The sequence below is a fragment of the Dryobates pubescens genome, chromosome 15 (genome assembly GCF_014839835.1).
Source record: "Dryobates pubescens isolate bDryPub1 chromosome 15, bDryPub1.pri, whole genome shotgun sequence".
NCBI classification, from domain to species: Eukaryota; Metazoa; Chordata; class Aves; order Piciformes; family Picidae; genus Dryobates; species Dryobates pubescens.
Window position 1 is genome coordinate 4784797 of NC_071626.1, and position 18002 is coordinate 4802798.

The 18002-nt window shown below is 42.9% G+C and overlaps 1 protein-coding gene across 4 annotated transcripts in view; it reads left to right on the forward strand.

Moving 5' to 3' along the window:
- Positions 1–18002, forward strand: part of ANO4 (anoctamin 4) — a 177976-nt gene that overhangs the window by 120685 nt on the left and 39289 nt on the right. For all 4 annotated transcript variants that reach the window (XM_054167688.1, XM_054167691.1, XM_054167690.1 and 1 more), the window contains 6 exons: positions 1985–2091; positions 3841–3896; positions 4340–4461; positions 15888–16022; positions 16767–16863; positions 17755–17815. In XM_054167688.1, coding sequence (XP_054023663.1) covers positions 1985–2091; positions 3841–3896; positions 4340–4461; positions 15888–16022; positions 16767–16863; positions 17755–17815 — 578 coding nt within the window. The remainder of the gene's footprint in view (positions 1–1984; positions 2092–3840; positions 3897–4339; positions 4462–15887; positions 16023–16766; positions 16864–17754; positions 17816–18002) is intronic.

Sequence of the window (18002 nt, forward strand, 5' to 3'; positions counted from 1 at the left end):
CCTCTACCATATGAAATTCCATCCCAAACCAGTTATATTGTTAGGGATAGTCCAGGACATCCGGAGGCCTCATTTTAGCACTCCTTTTCACCCTTGGTGAATTCTAACATTTCTCCTTCATTCATATCTCCGTGACTAATGTTGGAAAACACTGAAGGACATGTTCCCAGCCTGCTCTAGTCTTGCTGAGTTCTAATTCTCTCTCTCCCACTCCTGCTCTTAGATGCCTTTTACTGGCTCAAGGATGAGCAGAGCAGAACTTCAGCTCTGCAGCTCTTCTGTTTTAGGACTGCTTAAGTTAGGGCAGAGTCAGAGTTCTTCACAGTGGTCATTAAAGTAAGGTGTTGTCTGCTACACAGACACATCTGGTTGCTCCCTCTCAAAGAGCTACAACACCACAATTGTTAAGTTTACAAATGAATGCAAATAACTAAATATTTCACTTCCTCAATACATGCACAGGACTGTTTAGTCAGAACCCCCACTTACTTACCTGCTTATTCCAGTGTCTGTTTTCACAGTCCATCCTGAAGCCCTGCACACCTCAAGAAGCTACAGGAATTCTTTAGCAGTGATTAACTGACAAGTTGAAACAATGTTTATTGTCTGCATTTTCCCAGTAGTCATGATGATGTGCTAAAACATCTTGTTTTCCTTGATGTGGTGGGTTGAAGTTTCCCCCCAGCATTAGCTTTGCCAGACCCAACTCAGCTAGAAGCAAATGAAGCTGTATTTACAAGCAAAAACTACACTCTACAATGGAATGCAATGAATGTGTACAAAATATACAGGATGTGCAGTATTATACAGATATTTACAATTAATAAGCAGCACAAGGACACCCCCCCCCCGGCCAAGGACCACGGGAAGCTACTAGCTTCTCTCTCCCTGCCTCTCCCCTTACCACCCTGAACAAAAGGGACAAGAGAAAAAGAGCAGAGGAGTTAGACTTAGCCAAGGTCAGCCAAAGCATGCAGAATATCTCTCCCAGGCAAAGCAAAAACAGATGAGATCAGAAACTGAGGGGCCCAGAGCTAGACACAGGACTCAAGGTGTGGCCTAACCAGTGCTGAGTGCAGGGCAGAATGACTTCCCTGCTCCTGCTGGCTACACTGTTCCTGATACAGGCCAGGATGCCAGTGGCCTTCTTGGCCACCTGGCCACACTGCTGGCTCATGTTCAGCCTACTAATGACCAGAACCTCCAGATCCCTTTCTGCCTGGCTGCTCTCCAGCCACTCTGACCCCAGCCTGTAGCACTGCATGGGGTTGTTGTGGCGAATGTGTAGAACCAGGCACTGAGATGGGTTAAATCCCATGCCTTTGGACTATGCCTATCTGTGCAGCCTGGCAAGGTCCCTCTACAGAGCTCTTCTACCCTCTAAAAGATCAATACTTGCCCCCAGCTTGGTGTCATCTGCAAATTTACTGATGATTGACTCAATGCCCTCATCCTGATCATCAATAAAGATATTAAAGAGCATGGGGCCCAGCACTGATCCCTGGGGAACACCACTAGTGCCCGGCTGCCAGCTGGATTTCTACCATAGCATCTGATTTTCAGTGAGAGTGGTTTACCAAGTAGGTGTTTCCATCTGACCTTTAATGGTAGAGCATACTAAAGAAGCCTGAAACAGAAATCAAATGCAAACTTCTGCAGCTGCACTCACAACTCTTATGGCTTTGCAAAATTTTGTGCAAGTATTTTGTAGCTTGCAGGGAATTACATAAAAGTGATGCTTATCATAATGAATGCTTAAATATCTTTGATCTTTCTCCCCACTTCTCCATGTAATTCTTTGTCAGGGAATGAATGCTGTTGCTGACATCATCTCATCTGGTGAATCATTTCACTTAATCTGGTGTCCTTTAATCTTCCTTGCACTTGCTCACATACTGTGGATTTTTAGTGTGCATGGGGACTCAATATTTGCTGTAAATACGCTTCTATACATTCCTGAGATGCTCTTTGTGTTTTTATGTAGCTTCATCATACACAACAAAGATACTTTCTTCAATAATGCCACAAGAAGTAGAATTGTCCACCATATCTTACAGCGAGTGAAGTATGAGGAGGGCAAGAACAAAATTGGTAAGTGCTGAGCAATGCTCTTTGCAAGGTGAGTGCTAAGACCTTTGGGGGGAAAAGAAGAATATTGTCTGCCTGGGCCCACCTGAATTTTGACCTGTTTGCATGTCACCTACTGCTGTTGTAGGGGCCTTTCCTGGAACACCTGATTGTTTCCCTCTAATGTCAGCCTACTTTCACAGCCACATGCATCACCACCTGGAATTTATCACCTCTGCAAGAAAAGACCAAAGAATTACACAGTATCACAGTATCACAGTATCACAGTAACTAAGGTTGGAAGAGACCCCAAGGATCATCAAGTCCAACCTGTTCCAACAGACCTCACAACTAGATCATGTCAGCAAGTGCCACGTCCAATCTCCCCTTGAACACCTCCAGGGACGGCGACTCCACCACCTCCCTGGGCAGCCCATTCCAATGACGAATGACTCGCTCAGTGAAGAACTTTTTCCTCACCTCGAGTCTAAACCTCCCCTGGCACAACTTGAGACTGTGTCCCCTTGTTCTGGTGCTGGTTGCAGTGCAAGGGTCCCTCACTAGAATAAAGACACTGAGATGCTGGAGCATGTCTAGAGGAGGACAACATTGTGGCAGCGTTAGGCTGATGCCTAGAAGTTTTCCACATGCATGCAGCCATTGCGTCTAGCACAGACATTTGCAGTCCCTCCCTGCCCCAAGACCTTAAGCTCCCTCACATATCTGCTTGTGTTGTACTTAGTATCAACACAGTCCTGCATTGATCACTGGGCAGAGCAAAACCTGGATCTGTTGTAGAGGTTTTGCTGTTCTGCCAGAGACTTTCTAAGCAGATACCAATGCAATCACTGAACGTGCTATTTATGTTGAATTAGTGCTTTCACCCTCCTGTGTTCTAGTCTCTATCATTCCCCTGTGAGTCAGGAAAGGAATCAGGACTCTTTGTTTCTTGATCAATGGAGCTCAAATGCCTTCAGGCTATTAGTGCCAGTATTTAGTTTTGCACTGCCTGATAGCTCTTCAATCTTATTGTGGTGACTTTCAAGGCAAAAAGTGCCCCCATCTCAGGAATCATTCATTATTTCTGTGGTAGCTCTCACTAAAGAGAGACAAAGCCTGACGGAGCTGGGTGCATGATTACTTTTTTGTGCTAAGTTGCAGTCTTTTTTTGTTCAATTAAAAGTGCATTTTCTTGTGTTGTAGTCTTTATAGCTCTGAAGTATATAGCCTTGTGTTACTGCAGCTTGTCTTGTTCTTATTCTGCTAGTCCAGCAGTTTTTGTAAGGCATAAACCAAACACATTTTACAATGTGGTTCCATGCAAATTAAGAGTTTCAATTGCTTTAATGGCCTGCAGTTCAAAAATGCAAAGACCTTCCATGAAGTCTTCATCTCTGAAGAGATACAGCCTTTTGACTAAATAGCTTCCTTAGACCACAGTTTATGGGGTCAAACTTCAGTCCTGGTGGGAGGTGCCTGATCTCACCAAAGTTCTGCTAAAGACGGGTTAGGCACATGAATGTTTAAACACCCAGCATGATAAATGATTAAACAGGAATTAGGATTAATATTTGAACAAGTCTTTGCTTGCATTATGCCTTGGTTTATCAAAATCCATAAAAGATGAATTTTCCTACTACATGTGCCCTTTCCTGTCAATGAGCTTCAAAACTTCCTTTCTCCAGCTCATTATGAGAATGGGGTTTGCTTTAGACTTAGCAGTTTGGTCTGGCCCTGGCAGTCATAAATAATTGGATACTTTTTGGTTCTTAGGTCTGAATCGATTGCTCAGTAATGGCTCCTATGAAGCTGCATTCCCTCTTCATGAGGTATTTGTCTCCTTTTTTCATTTTCTATTTGACTTTACTTTTTTCTATTTCCCCACCAAGTGATTTCTTAGTTGTGTAATCATTAGCAGAAAAAAAAAGAGATGAGTCAGGGGGGTTGTTCTGGATCTGTTCTCTAGAAAGGGCTCATGTTTGGTAAATCAGCACTTTTATCCAAGGGAAAAACAAAAATACCATGTTGTGGTTTTGCCTTTGAGATTCTTACTTTGACTTGAACACCATTTATTATAATTTTTTTAGTAAGGATAATCTCAAAGCTTACTGAAGTCAAAGGAAATTGTCCTTTTAATGCCCTATTTAGCTTTTCGAGCACAAGGATGGAGTCTGCATAAATTGTGTTATCCATGCCACTAAACAAGAGAGATTCCCTGGGTATTCTTTCTTCTTGCTGCTGTTGTCCATTAATGTCCAGATTTGTGTTTTAGGGAAGTTACAGAAGTAAGAATTCAATTAAAACCCACGGGGCAGAAAACCACAGACACCTGCTCTACGAGTGCTGGGCTTCCTGGGGAGTGTGGTATAAGTACCAGCCACTGGATCTTGTGAGGTAAGAGGTTCCTACTTTTAATATGTCACACTGCAAATCCTTTGAGCATAGGTTATCCCTCTTCTGACAAAGCAATGTCAAGCTCAGGTAATTCATGTGGTTTTTAAAATGTCATCCTGAAGTCATGGGAATCCATTTCATTCATGGTGCCACTACAGCCAAAAAAAATATCTATAGAGCAGCTTGGAGGAGGAAGTGAAAGTGAAGGAATCAGAGAATCAATAAGGTTGGAAAAGACCTCAGAGATCATCAAGTCCAACCTATCACTCAACACCTCATGACTAACGAAACCATGGCTCCAAGTGCCACGTCCAATCCTCTTTTGAACACCTCCAGGTAGGATGACTCCACCACCTCCCTGGGCAGCACATCCCAACGGCCAGTTACTCTTTCTGGGAAGAACTTTCTTCTCACCTTGAGCCTGAACTTGCCCTGGCACAGCTTGAGACTGTGTCCTCTTGTTTTGGTGCTGGTTGCCTGTGAGAAGAGACCAACTCTCTCCTGGCTACAACCTCCCTTCAGGTAGTTGTAGACAACAATAAAGTCTCTTTTCCAACCTTATTGATTCTAGGATTCATAGATTCATAGATTCTGTCCTGTAGTTGTTCAGAGTAGGTGTTTATATGAAGAGGAATAAGTCAGGGGAAGCTTTGAGAGTCCCTGAGCGTAAGTGAGGAGCGTAAGTGAGTCTCAGTACTCATGGAGCTCAGCAGAATTCAAAGCTGCAGCCCCATCCCAGCCTGCCATTTGCTGCCTGGAGTGCACCCATGGCTGCAATGAATTCACCAGAGGAGGGGTGAGGAAAGTCTCTTTTTTCTCACTTCACAGATGCTAGAAACCTCTTACTTCCTTTGCTCCTGCCAAATCTTTGCTAAGTACCATCACTCTCAGCAGCTCCTGTGTCTAGTGAGCTGGAGATTTTTCCATGGAGAGCTGACAAGAGCAAGACCTGTTGTTCTGCTCACTCTTAGTATCTCAGTGTGCATACTTTAAACAGAAGCTTTTTTATTACCAGTTCTGCAACAGGAGCAACTCTTCCTCCCCTCCCTCCCTCCCCCCCTCCCCCCCCCCCCCCCCCATACTAGAAGCTATGTAGGATGTGTTTAAAGGCAATAGTGTATAAGACAGACATTGTGTACAAGAAAGGCACTGAGTTTCTGGAGTGTGTCCAGAGAAGAGCAATGAGGCTGGTGAGGGGCTTGGAGGGCATGTCATATGAAGAGTGGGTGAGGGAACTGGGCTTGTTTAGTCTGGAGAAAAGAAGGCTGAGGGGAGATCTTATTGCCCTCTACAGCTACCTGAAAGGAGGATGTAGTGAGGCCAGAGCTAGTCTCTTCTCCAAAGTAACAAGCAATAGGAAATGGGCTTAAGTTGTGCCAGGGGAGGTTTGCATTGGAGATTAGGAAAATTTCCTTTACTGAGAGAGTGGTCAGGCATTGGAACAGGCTGCCCAGGGAGGTGGTGGACTTGCCATCCCTGGAGGTGTTCAAGAAGCTGTAGATGTGGCACTTCAGGATATAGTTTAGCAGTCATGCCATTAGGGTTACAGTTGGACTTGATGATCTTAAAAGTCTTTTCCAACCTTAATGATTCTATGATTCTGAAAAAGGAGTGGGTGGATGATAATTCTTCCACAGACATCTGGCCAGAACTTACTGCTGCCAACTGTCATTCCCTTTTCTATATCCTTTAGAAAGGGTGGTAAGTTAGATGTAGGTGATATAATTATCTCACTTAGATATGATATTTCCACCTTAAAGTCAAGTTGCCACAATGGTAAGTGAAATTATTCACACTTTGGTGCTGGCTTAGTTTTTCCTTAGCTGTTTAAATGAGACCTTACATCTCTGTTGCTGTCAATTTAGTGCCTCCCAGCTTTCATTTAATCTGATCAGCTGGCTGTTATGGAGACACTAGTCACTAGAAATAAATGAGGGAAAAGTCATTTGAGGGGAACTGCAGGAATCTGCTCTCACTCTTCTTTGAAGCACACGGCAGTAGGAAGGCGCAGGCTTGGCACGATTGCAAAGGCACTCATTAATCAACAGATGTGGTACTATGATTTTAATTACACTTCTGCTGGAATTTAGTATCCTTGCTTATTTTACAAGAGTAATTTAAGAGCCTGAGAATTTGGTAGCAATTGCAATGAAGCAGGACTCAGTCTGTACGCTCTGGGACCACACAAATAAAAGGAAACAGTTGCAGCGATTCCTGGGGGCTTTGGCTCACCTCCTTCACAGTTCTGTGAATAGCTTCTTCCCTCTGGATTGTGCACAAATAGCTCCTGCTGCTGCTTGCCCATGTCATTTACAGGACAAAAAGGGAGGTAAAAGATCTGTTTATAAAGTGTTTGTAAAGCTAAGTAAATGAACCTGAAAGCAAAAGTCATGCCTGAATAACTTGCATTTTACACCATGATTATATTAAATGATTTCATTGCAAGCTGATAATTCCCTTTCAATCTTCTGTCAACCTTTCCTCCCCACCCCATTTCTCCTGATATAACATGAGAGCTCCATGTGTCCAAAACAACTGTTGGAATCATAGAATCAGCTAGCTTGGAAGAGACTTCCAAGATCATCCAGTCCAACCTGTCACCCAGCCCTATCCAATCTACTAGGCCCTGGCGCTAAGTGCCTCATCCAGTCTTTTCTTGAAGATCTCCAGGGACAGTGACTCCACCACCTCCCTGGGCAGTCCATTCCAATGGCCAATCACTCTCTCTGTGAAGAACTTCTTCCTAATATCCAGCCTGAACCTCCCCTGGCACAACTTGAGACAGTGTTGGATGATAGGTTGGACACGATGATCTCAAAGGTCTCTTCCAACCTGGTTAATTCTATTCTATTCTTTTCTATTCTATTCTAGCTCCTTCACAACATTTTTTTCCTGTGGCATAAAAAGTTCTGTATAGGATTTTATTCTGACCTGCAGAAGGATTAAAGAAGATAAATCAGTTATTGGCTTGAGTCTAATCCTGCCTATATTCTAGCTCCATCACTTCCTTCTAGGCATCCTGAAAGCACAAGATAATATAAGGAAGGTGTTAAAACAGAAGAATCCAATATCACATTTCATGGCTCTCAAAACCAGACTTTGTAGCTTAATACTTCTCAGAAATGCTCCTCATTGATAAACCCTGAGATTGGAACCTTGGTTCAGTTAAGTCAGTGATAATTCTACCACTGGAATAGGGGGAGGGAAGAGACAGTTCATCCTAAACCAGGTGACACTGGAGACTAGTATACATGCTAGCATAAACTTGAGAAGCTGAAATTGTTGTTGTTCTGTTATAGTACAGAATATGTGAGTATAGGAGAGATGGATTATTCTATTAGGTGCTTACAGGATTTTGCCTTTTAGTTTTGTTGTGGAGGAAATCTTCTATGGGAGAGCCATCAAAGAACACATAAAATGTGTTTTTCTGTTCTTAATAGGAGTGTGAGAAATTAGGTGGTGATAACTTAGCAAAGTTAATAAAAATGTAAATATCAGAGATAGAAACCTTCAGCAAGGTCTTTCATGAGCAGGCACTTGATAGCAGGGGGAAATTAGGTATAAAGAATGCAGAGTGGTGCACCCTGGAAAAAAAATCCCTGGAATTCTTCATGTACATTACTGAGTTCTGGCTAAAGAGGCAGTGTGCAGGTAAAAGAGCTGCCATCACTATGGAAAGTGTATGAAATGCCTGGTGTATATATATATAGTGACAGAGGAGAAATAAAAAGCTGCTTCTTCATATCTGGTGCAACTTGAAGGTGAAGAGGGGCAAAGGTATCTCTAAACCATCTTCATTTCCTGAGGGTCATGACAGTCCAAGCTTAACCCAGTTATGGATTGGAATAATTGCAGCACCCAGGAAGATCTCCAAAGACCTTGTAACTGCCATAGTTTGTTTCTGTAGCACACAACCTAATGCTATCTGAGCAGACTTGCAGAAAAATGATGCTGCCTATGGTGCCAGAAGAAATGAGATAGAGTAGCGTAGCGTAGAGTAGAGAAGAATAGAATAGAGTAGAGTAGAGTAGACCAGACCAGGTTGGAAGAGACCTTCAAGATCATCTCATCCAACCCATCATCCAACACCACCTAATCAACTAAACCATGCAACCAAGCACCCTACCAAGTCTCCTCCTAAACACCTCCAATGATGGTGACTCCACCACCTCCCCAGGCAGCACATTCCAATGGGCAATTATGTCGCAAGAAGGGGTCGCAAACGATCAATATGATCCACGAAAATCCAACTTTATTGTTCCACACGTCCTTATTTATAGCCTTATCTTATACATAGTTAATTCTATTCTAATTTAACACACACTGTTGGTTACTTCCTAAAAGGTTACATCATTGTTTTCACTACTCTATGGAATTTCTTAATTGCTCTCTTTCCCAGATCTTCGCTACTCCTTATCTTGTTTGCCTTCCTTCTCAGGGGCAGCTTGACTTCAGCATACCAAGCACCCACAACTCCTACCCCATTGCTACACAAACAACAGAAAGCCCTTCAAGGTCGAACTAGCACAGATGTTTCCCAACAATTCCCCCGTTTCTATTTTTTACAAATAAGGCCTTAAGGGTCATACCCCGAACACTTTACACAATACAATCAGGCTTAACAATAATACAATGATACCCAAAAACCTAGAAGCTTCTTTTGTTAATCAGGCTCTAGGCCTACACTGCCAGATTGCTCACTCTACTTGTTACTGGCATTTAGTCATAAGAGTTGTTCTCATCTTACACAAGATATTACTTGCATACACGAAAGCAAACAAATTAAAGCTAAGCTATATAGCAAAAGCAAAAGTTCCATAACACAGCATGTCTAACAGACTGATACAAGGCACAAAGCTTAAGTTGAACTAGTTACAATGTTCTAACAGAGCTAGCATAATACATGGTAAAAGATAACAAGCATTGTAAAGAAGAACTTAGATCTTAATAGTCCCAGTCTTTACATTTCACTTATTGACAGAGAAGACTTGATTATGCCTGAACACATTGCACACAGATTAAGACACAAATGCAATCCCTAGCACTATCTTCTACAATCTGCTTTAGGGGTATGTTGCATTTTTATTTCCTCTAGGATGGTCAAAAATCATCAATTGTTTAATGGCAGCAAGATTTCCTTAATCTGTAAAGGTAGATCTGGCCAGGCTCTAGCTTCACAGACAGAAATCTGCAGGAAAACAGCAAGAGCAAAAAGAGCTTCATTGCTTGCCCAATATAAAATTACACAAAATAGCGTGTTTTTGCTCATCCTAGTAATTCTAATCTCTTAACATTCATGCAACAGTTAAGCAGTCACGACACTCAGAAGTTAGATGCTTTCTGTTGACGTCTTGGATCATCGTGACAGTTGTTGAGGTCACTGCTAGGGTTACCATGAGCTAATTTTTTCTGCTGTGGGGGTATTCTCTCTTTCCCCCACCTTTTTTTTGTTTGGCGAAATGTAAAGATGAAACTTTATCCCTAGTTAACAAGAGAGAAGACAAAGTTATCAAACAACCAAAATATTCAGTCCTAATTCATATGGTGCCATGGTACATTCTTCTGAATGGCGTTTGTGATCCCAGATGATCGATGTTCAGCTTCATGGGAGATGCTGTGTCCTCATGGTCTTGATTCCTCTGCCGTTGTTTATTGCGATGATCACAGGTAGCAGGAAAGAAGGCTTGAGGCGACCTACTTGTCATCTGTTTTTAAAATTTATTTCTTGTTTACTTTCCTAATTATTATTTGTATTTTGCTGCAGTTTTTAATCTGTATTTTAATTTGTTATTCTAATCACCTTTTATTTTTAACCCCTTTTTTTTCTAATCCAGTATTTAATCCTTTATTTTGTTTGATCTTATATTGTTCAATTTTTTATTTTTTTTTTTTTTTGCATCTTTAGTTCATTTAATCTATTTTCTATTTTTATTTTGTATCTTTGCTTTTTTATTATATTTTATAACCTGCTTTTCTATTAATTCCTTTTGTTACTATTGTGCATTTTAACTTTCTTGACGTCTTCTTTTTACAGAGTTTTTGTTTTAACCTAGTAGTCTTGATAATCCTTATTTTTTATTAATTACTAGCAATTCTTATGCTTTTGTTAACAGCTATGTTGTCAGCAATCCTTATGATTTTTTAGCTTGTCATATTTTGGTTTTAATATTTTTATTTTTATTGTTGCTCTTCTTGTTTATTATTCTGGTATTCAGTACTTTATTCTGTTATTTAGTACTCTATTTTTTGTATCCAGAGTTTTTGTACCTGTTATTTTTCGTGTGTTTAAACTTTTTCTTTACACTTGATACCTTTTTGTTTACCATTTTAAAATTTTTGTTCTTTGCATTTGTTACCCTTTTGTTCACACCCTTTTTTTTTTTTTTTTTTTTTTTTTTTTTTTTAGTAGGCTATGTCTAAGAAAGAAATCTAAAGACGTTACATTAGCTAAAGAATACCTTAGAAAATGAATACCTATTCACTACAAACCTTAACATTATTACAATATTACATGGAGCTCCTTTGAAATGCCAAGGCACACAACTAAGAAGGTTCGAACCGAAAAGAAAATCTCACAAGGTGAACTCATCACTAAGTACGCACACCTCAATACAACCACTATGCATTAATTACCCACAAGTACTAAATGCATACCATTCATCACGCTCACCAGGAAAACCCAGCAAAACTCTAAATAACAAATCTTCACACCTTAGCACAATCACTATGTATTAACCACTCACAAGTACCAAATGCGTACCATTCACCATTCTTATTACAAAAACTTAGCAAAACTCTAAATAGCAAATCTCTGAAAGACATTACAACCAGGAATGAGAAAATTAAGCACTGTCGCTTTAAATCAGAGCAGAGTCGCGGCTGAAGCCACTGGGAAGGGGGGTCGCTGGTGCGAGCCTCTGCGAGGGAAAGAGGTGGGGGCCGGGCAAGCGGCCGCCGCTGAGCTGCTGCTGCTGTCAGTGCTGCCGGTATCAGTGGTGCGTCAGCCGGTACTGCCTTTGTCGGAGCCGTCGGTATCCGCGGGGGCCGGCAGGGCTGGCGGGCAGGGTGCGGTGGTAAGAACACCGTCACCACGAGCCCCCAAGCGCTCCGCTGTTTCTCAGAGGGGCCGTAAAGCAAAGTCGGCCCTGTTTGAATTCCTCGCTGTCGGTGTTGTGGTCCTCCGAGTCCGAGCCCTCGCTGGCGATATCAGAGAAAGGTGTTCATGAACGAGATCGAACGCACCGAGCTGCCCCCTCTCGGCTCCCTCCCCGCTGGGTGCAAACGCGATGTGGTGGCAGCTGGCAAAACGCGATGTGGCCGCCGAAGATGTATCGGGGGCGGCCCCGGTCGATCGGCCGATACTTTGAAACACATCGTCCGGCTGCAACTCAGATAGAACTAGGGCTGCATCTCGTTTTTTAATACAGTTTATGCATTCTCGCCACGGCTTTTGCAGCTTGATAGTGCCCCAGTCCCACAGTCTGTTTCCATAGTCCAAACAAGTTTCATCAAAATAACTATCTCCGCTTGGGAAATACCCTAAAAGCGGATCCATGGGCCAAAAACCCAGGAATTACTTCGGGCGATATCTGCGCCTTACGCTTTTCTAAAAAGCATTGCAATAAGGAGAGCGCTGCCTCTCCTTCCATATTCACCGACGTCCGCAAACTTCACTGCCGCGAGCTGTTACCCGTCAGTGTCCGCTGCTCCTTTCCTCAGGCCCGCTGATAATTTTTGCCATGCCTGAATAGCAGCTTTTTGTTCTGCAGCATGCTGATCGAATGTTACCATAACCGCTCTCCATGGCTTACTGTTCTTCTTAGCAGCCTTATCATCGTCTACACTTTTCATCCATAAATCTTGTCCTAATTCCTTCCACCGTAGTCTATCAAAAACATCGTTGGGATCTTTAAAATACCCCAACTTCTCAGCATATTCTAACAAAGGCTCTAATTCTTTCTTTAAATCAATGCCTTTAATATTTCGCTTTTCTAAAAAGCACTTAAACAAATCATACGCTGCCTGCCTGTCCATACTAGCGTCACTAGCGTTAGTACCTGTGCGCACAGTCTCTATATCAGCAGTTCCAGGTCTACAACGTCTTCGGCTCCCAGGCGATGCTCCTTCTCTTTGTCCGAGCGATCAGCCTCCGGTACTGCTATTCCGGGCCGGCTCCTTGCCTCCGCGCTCTTGAACGTACACTTAGTCCTCGAGGAACCTTCAGACTTCTCTGTGAGCCTATGACCCTCTCTGTGGGGTCGAACCCTCTCTGTGGGGTCCCGTGTTCAGGCGCCACTTGTCGCAAGAAGGGGTCGCAAACGATCAATATGATCCACGAAAATCCAACTTTATTGTTCCACACGTCCTTATTTATAGCCTTATCTTATACATAGTTAATTCTATTCTAATTTAACACACACTGTTGGTTACTTCCTAAAAGGTTACATCATTGTTTTCACTACTCTATGGAATTTCTTAATTGCTCTCTTTCCCAGATCTTCGCTACTCCTTATCTTGTTTGCCTTCCTTCTCAGGGGCAGCTTGACTTCAGCATACCAAGCACCCACAACTCCTACCCCATTGCTACACAAACAACAGAAAGCCCTTCAAGGTCGAACTAGCACAGATGTTTCCCAACACAATTACGCTCTCTGTGTGATTGCCCATTGATATGAACCTGATCCTGATTCAGACTGCAGTAGCACAGCCTGTGGGGTACTGGCTGTGAAGCAAGGGGATGTGGTGGAAGACTCAGGCTGTCTGTCCATATTTAGAGCAGTATACATCAAAGTAATGTCACCATCCTGCACTTCTTTTTAAAATCAGGCTCACAAATGTCTTTTCCTTACGTTGCAGAGATTTGGGTTCCTCCCCATCGAGTCCATTCCTCTTGATCATAGAATCAATAAGGTTGGAAAAGTCCAACCTATTACCCAACATCTCATGACTAACTTCAAGTGCCACATCCAATCCCTTTTTGAACACCTCCAGGGATGGTGACTCCACCACCTCCCTGGGCAGCACATTCCAATGGCCAATTACTCTTTCTGTGAAGAACTTTCTCCTGACCTCCAGCCTAAACCTCCCCTGGCACAGCTTGAGACTGTGTCCTCTTGTTCTGGTGCTGGTTGCCTGGGAGAAGAGACCAACCCCCACCTGGCTACAACCTCCTTTCAGGTAGTTGTAGACAGCAATAAGGTCTCCCCTGAGGCTCCTCTTCTCCAGGCTATGCGCATACTGAACTTGGCTTGGGTCTTCATCTAGGATGAAGCTGTTTGATTGCTAACATCAGGAAAGAGTTTCATCAACAGCTGTTCTCAAATTTAGTTCATATGCAATTTTAAGTCTCTGAAGTGCAAGAATATGATCTTGCCTCATTCTTTAAAACTAATCTTGCAAATAATCACCTGAAGTCTTCCATTTAATCAAGATAATTGCATATTGATTTGCAAAGCAACCTAATCTCATCATCAGCCTGCCGTGCACAAGACAATGAAGCACAGGACAATGCATGAGCCTGCTCCTCTGCTGCTGAGTTCAGCAGAGGGGGTTGTGTTCTTGATGTATTCTTCAGCACATAAAGAAATATTTGGTTGCATTTGGAAGCAAGAAAAGTGCTAATGAATCTGTAGCAAGTAGGAGCTTCCTGACCACTTTGTTGTCAGTTTTTAGGCAATGTAGTTTAATTCAGACTACTGTCTTCGAATCAGTGCAAGATGATACATCAAGATATTTGTTGGACCTCACTTGCACTTCGCTTTCCACTTGTGGTAGAATCATGAGATTAGGTTTTTTTCAGGAACTGAGCTAAGAAAAGAAACAATCAAATGAAAAGAAGTGAAAATACACTGGATTGGAGAATAACCTCTGGCTGATTAATTTCTCTGAAATAATTTAAGCCAAATCATTATTCCTGTTGTGCTGATTTCATAGATGAAGCTGCAGTTATTTGGGGAGTACAGTTACATAGCCAAAAGGCATGAAAGCCATCAATATCCCAAATAACTCAATGTTTCCTTTCTGAGGTCTCCACTCACCACACTGTGAACTGTGGTTAGAGAATTTGTTTGATTCCTTTTTGAATAGTTCACTCCTGAGGCAGGTTCCTCACTGGGGATTTAGAAGCCCAGTTGCAAGCTGTTTCTTTAGCAAATTCTGACTCTGATCTCTTCCCCAGATGTGATAGAAATATTTGGGGTTTTTCTATTAACAAGCAAGATTAAACAGCTGTATTCTAATTAGCTGGTAACTGTGGTGGTTTTAGGCTATGCCTTTGAAATTTAGACTAGACTAAACTAGAATAGAATTGACCGGGCTGGAAGAGACCTTTGAGATCATCGAGTCCAACCTATCACCCAACACCATCTAATCAACTAAACCATGGCACCAAGCACCCCATCCAGTCTCTTCCTAAACACCTCCAGTGATGGTGACTCCACCACCTCCCTGGGCAGCACATTCCAATGGCCAACCTTTCTTTCTATGAAGAACTTCTTCCTAACATCCAACCTAAACCTCCCCTGGCACAGCTTGAGTCTGTGTCCTCTTGTTCTGGTGCTGGTTGCCTGGGAGAAGAGACCAACCCCCACCTGACTACAACCTCCCTTCAGGTAGTTGTAGAGAGCAAGAAGGTCTCCCCTGAGGCTCCTCTTCTCCAGGTTAAGTAACCCCAGCTCCCTCAGCCTCTCCTCACAGGGCTGTGCTCCAAACCCCTCCCCAGCTTTGTTGCCCTTTTCTGAACATGTTCCTGCAAGTCAACATCTTTCCTAACCTGAGGGGCTCAGAACTGGACACAGGACTCAAGGTTTGGCCTAACCAGTGCTGAGTACAGGGGCACAATGACTTCTCTGCTCCTGCTGGCCACACTGTTCCTGATTTATCTGCAGATTTTGAGCAGAAAAGTAGAAAAATATCGATAAATCACTGTTGGGTGCAAAAAGGAAAACAAGAGATGATTCTAGACAAATTCATTGGATAAATGTCTGGGGTAAAAGGGGCTGTATCATAGCAATTCTTCACATTTCACTTCCTTTCCCATTCCTTTTCTCTTCTCTGGTCTGGGCTGTTCTGTTTTGCTTCTGGCTGACTTTGAGATAAGAACTAACACTGCTTTCTCCCAGTTCCTCTCTTTTCTCTCTCTGCTCCTGGGGGGCAGAAGAGATTTTGGGGGGGGGCAGTGGAGCAGCTTCCCTGGTCTTTTGGAGCAGGGGGATTTCCTTGTTATTGGCTAATTGTAAGTGTCTATAACATTGTAAATCCTGTTTATTTTGTACACATTCATTGCATTCCATTGTGGAGTGTAGGTTTTTTCCTTGTAAATACAGCTTCATTTGCTTCTAACTGAGTTGGTCTGGCTTAAAAGTTAATGCTGGGGGGGGAAACTTCAACCCTCCACAGTAACTTTGTTGTGTTGTGTTTCAAAACAGGCGGTACTTTGGCGAGAAAATTGGGCTGTACTTTGCCTGGTTAGGCTGGTACACAGGGATGCTCTTCCCAGCTGCCTTCATTGGATTGTTTGTCTTTTTGTATGGAGTCACCACTCTGAATCACTGCCAAGTCAGGTAATGTGAGCACTTTTATAAGGGAAATTGCAGCTATGGGTTGTTATGAATAATCTAAAAGGTCTTCATGTGAATTGTTAATTATTGTGTTTTGAACTGTTGAATGAATGCTCAGGAAAAGACTGTCCTTGATTCTCATTGGGTGCTCAGTATGGAGTGTCTCTTGGTTTGTGCTCCTGACCTGCCACAGGAGTCAGTGTTTCTTGCCCAACTCCAGCTGTTGATGGTGCTAGCAGCTCAGCATGAAGTAGGGAAAAAGCAGGGCTGCTTTGTTACTCTTATAGCAGGGTGGCAGAAGGGTGGGAAATCTCCACTCTCCTCAAGGCCATTCCCAAAGATCCACCACAAAGGAGCATCTTTCACATGTAGAACCCTCTGTGCCTTCTGCTAAGTGCTGCATCTCTGCATTCTTGCACGTTTAAGACAAGTCACAAGAAGTCAAACTTCACTTCACCTACAGTCATCCTCACCCTCCTCCCACCAGAGGCCACTTCTGCCTCAAGGAGAAGCTGGGAATTATAAAGAGATACAGCTGGTCTGGCCTTGAAGAGCTGTCCTCTGTAGTTATGACTATAAGCTCAGAAGTCTTAGTCAACAAATACTAGTTGTACAAATCCAGTCATGAGCATCTTGGCCTCAGCTACAGAACTTTTATAGTTCAGTAAATAGTGGAATGTTGGTGAAACTGATCAAACCATTGGTGTGCACCAAACTATTAACTCATATGTTTTTCTATTTTTCCAGTAAAGAAGTCTGCCAAGCTACAGATATCATCATGTGTCCTATATGTGATAAATACTGTCCCTTCATGAGGTTGTCAGACAGCTGTGTTTATGCCAAGGTATGCTACAAACTACACAAGTGAAATGCTTTCCTCATAAATCATTCCTTTTGCATTTAGCTTTCGTGAGCCTGAGTAGATAAAATCTTAGAATCAGAGAATCAATAGGGTTGGGAGAGACCTCAAAGATCATCAAGTCAAGCCTATCACCCAACACCTCATGACTACTAAACCATGGCATCAAGTGCCACATCCAAACCCCTCTTGAACACCTCCAGGGATGGTGACTCCACCACCTCCCTGGGCAGCACATTCCAATGGCTAACAACTCTCTCTGGGAAGAACTTTCTCCTCACCTCCAGCCTAAACCTCCCCTGGTGCAGCCTAAGACTGTGTCCTCTTGTTCTGGTGCTGGTTGTCTGGGAGAAGAGACCAACCCCCACCTGGCTACAACCTCCCTTCAGATAGTTGTAGACAGCAATAAGGTCTCCCCTGAGCCTTCTCTTCTCCAGGCTAAACAACCCCAGCTCCCCCAGCCTCTCCTCACAGGGCTTGTGCTCAAGTCCTCTCCCCAGCCATTCTATGATTCTATGACTTAGTTTGAGTTGTAAAACCCTTGAATGTAATTTACACTTAAAGATTCATCATTTCCAGAGGTCATGTCCTAGATGCATGTGCTGTGGTGTCCTTGTTAACTCATGAACCATCCTTCATAAGTAGCTCCATAAAATGAATGCTTTGGGTCTAAGATGATGCTGTTGGCAAGAGCCAGTCCCAGGGCAGGCTGGCAAATAGTCCTGTCAATGTGCAGGTGCAGTTCATACATCGAGGGGAGGATCCTCAGGACTGTCAGGCCAGCCGCACTCATGATCACAGTGATTTTAATCAGGTGAAAATGCAAAATAAAGCCTTATTATCACAAACTGATCCCACTATTAATATATCCCCTAGGTAACCCACCTTTTTGACAATGGAGCTACTGTCTTTTTTGCTGTTTTCATGGCAGTGTGGGGTAAGTTTTTGCTTTGCTATTACTTGCACAATCTTTTTCTCTTCAAGATTATGATGCAGCAGAGGCCTTTGTAATTTCCAGGACACTTCTTTCAGACACTGAGGGGGAAAAAAAAACAATATGGGCTTGATTCTTTTCTGCTTATGCAAAAGGAAAATGGAAGTGGTTGTAATCAGGTTTTTATGTG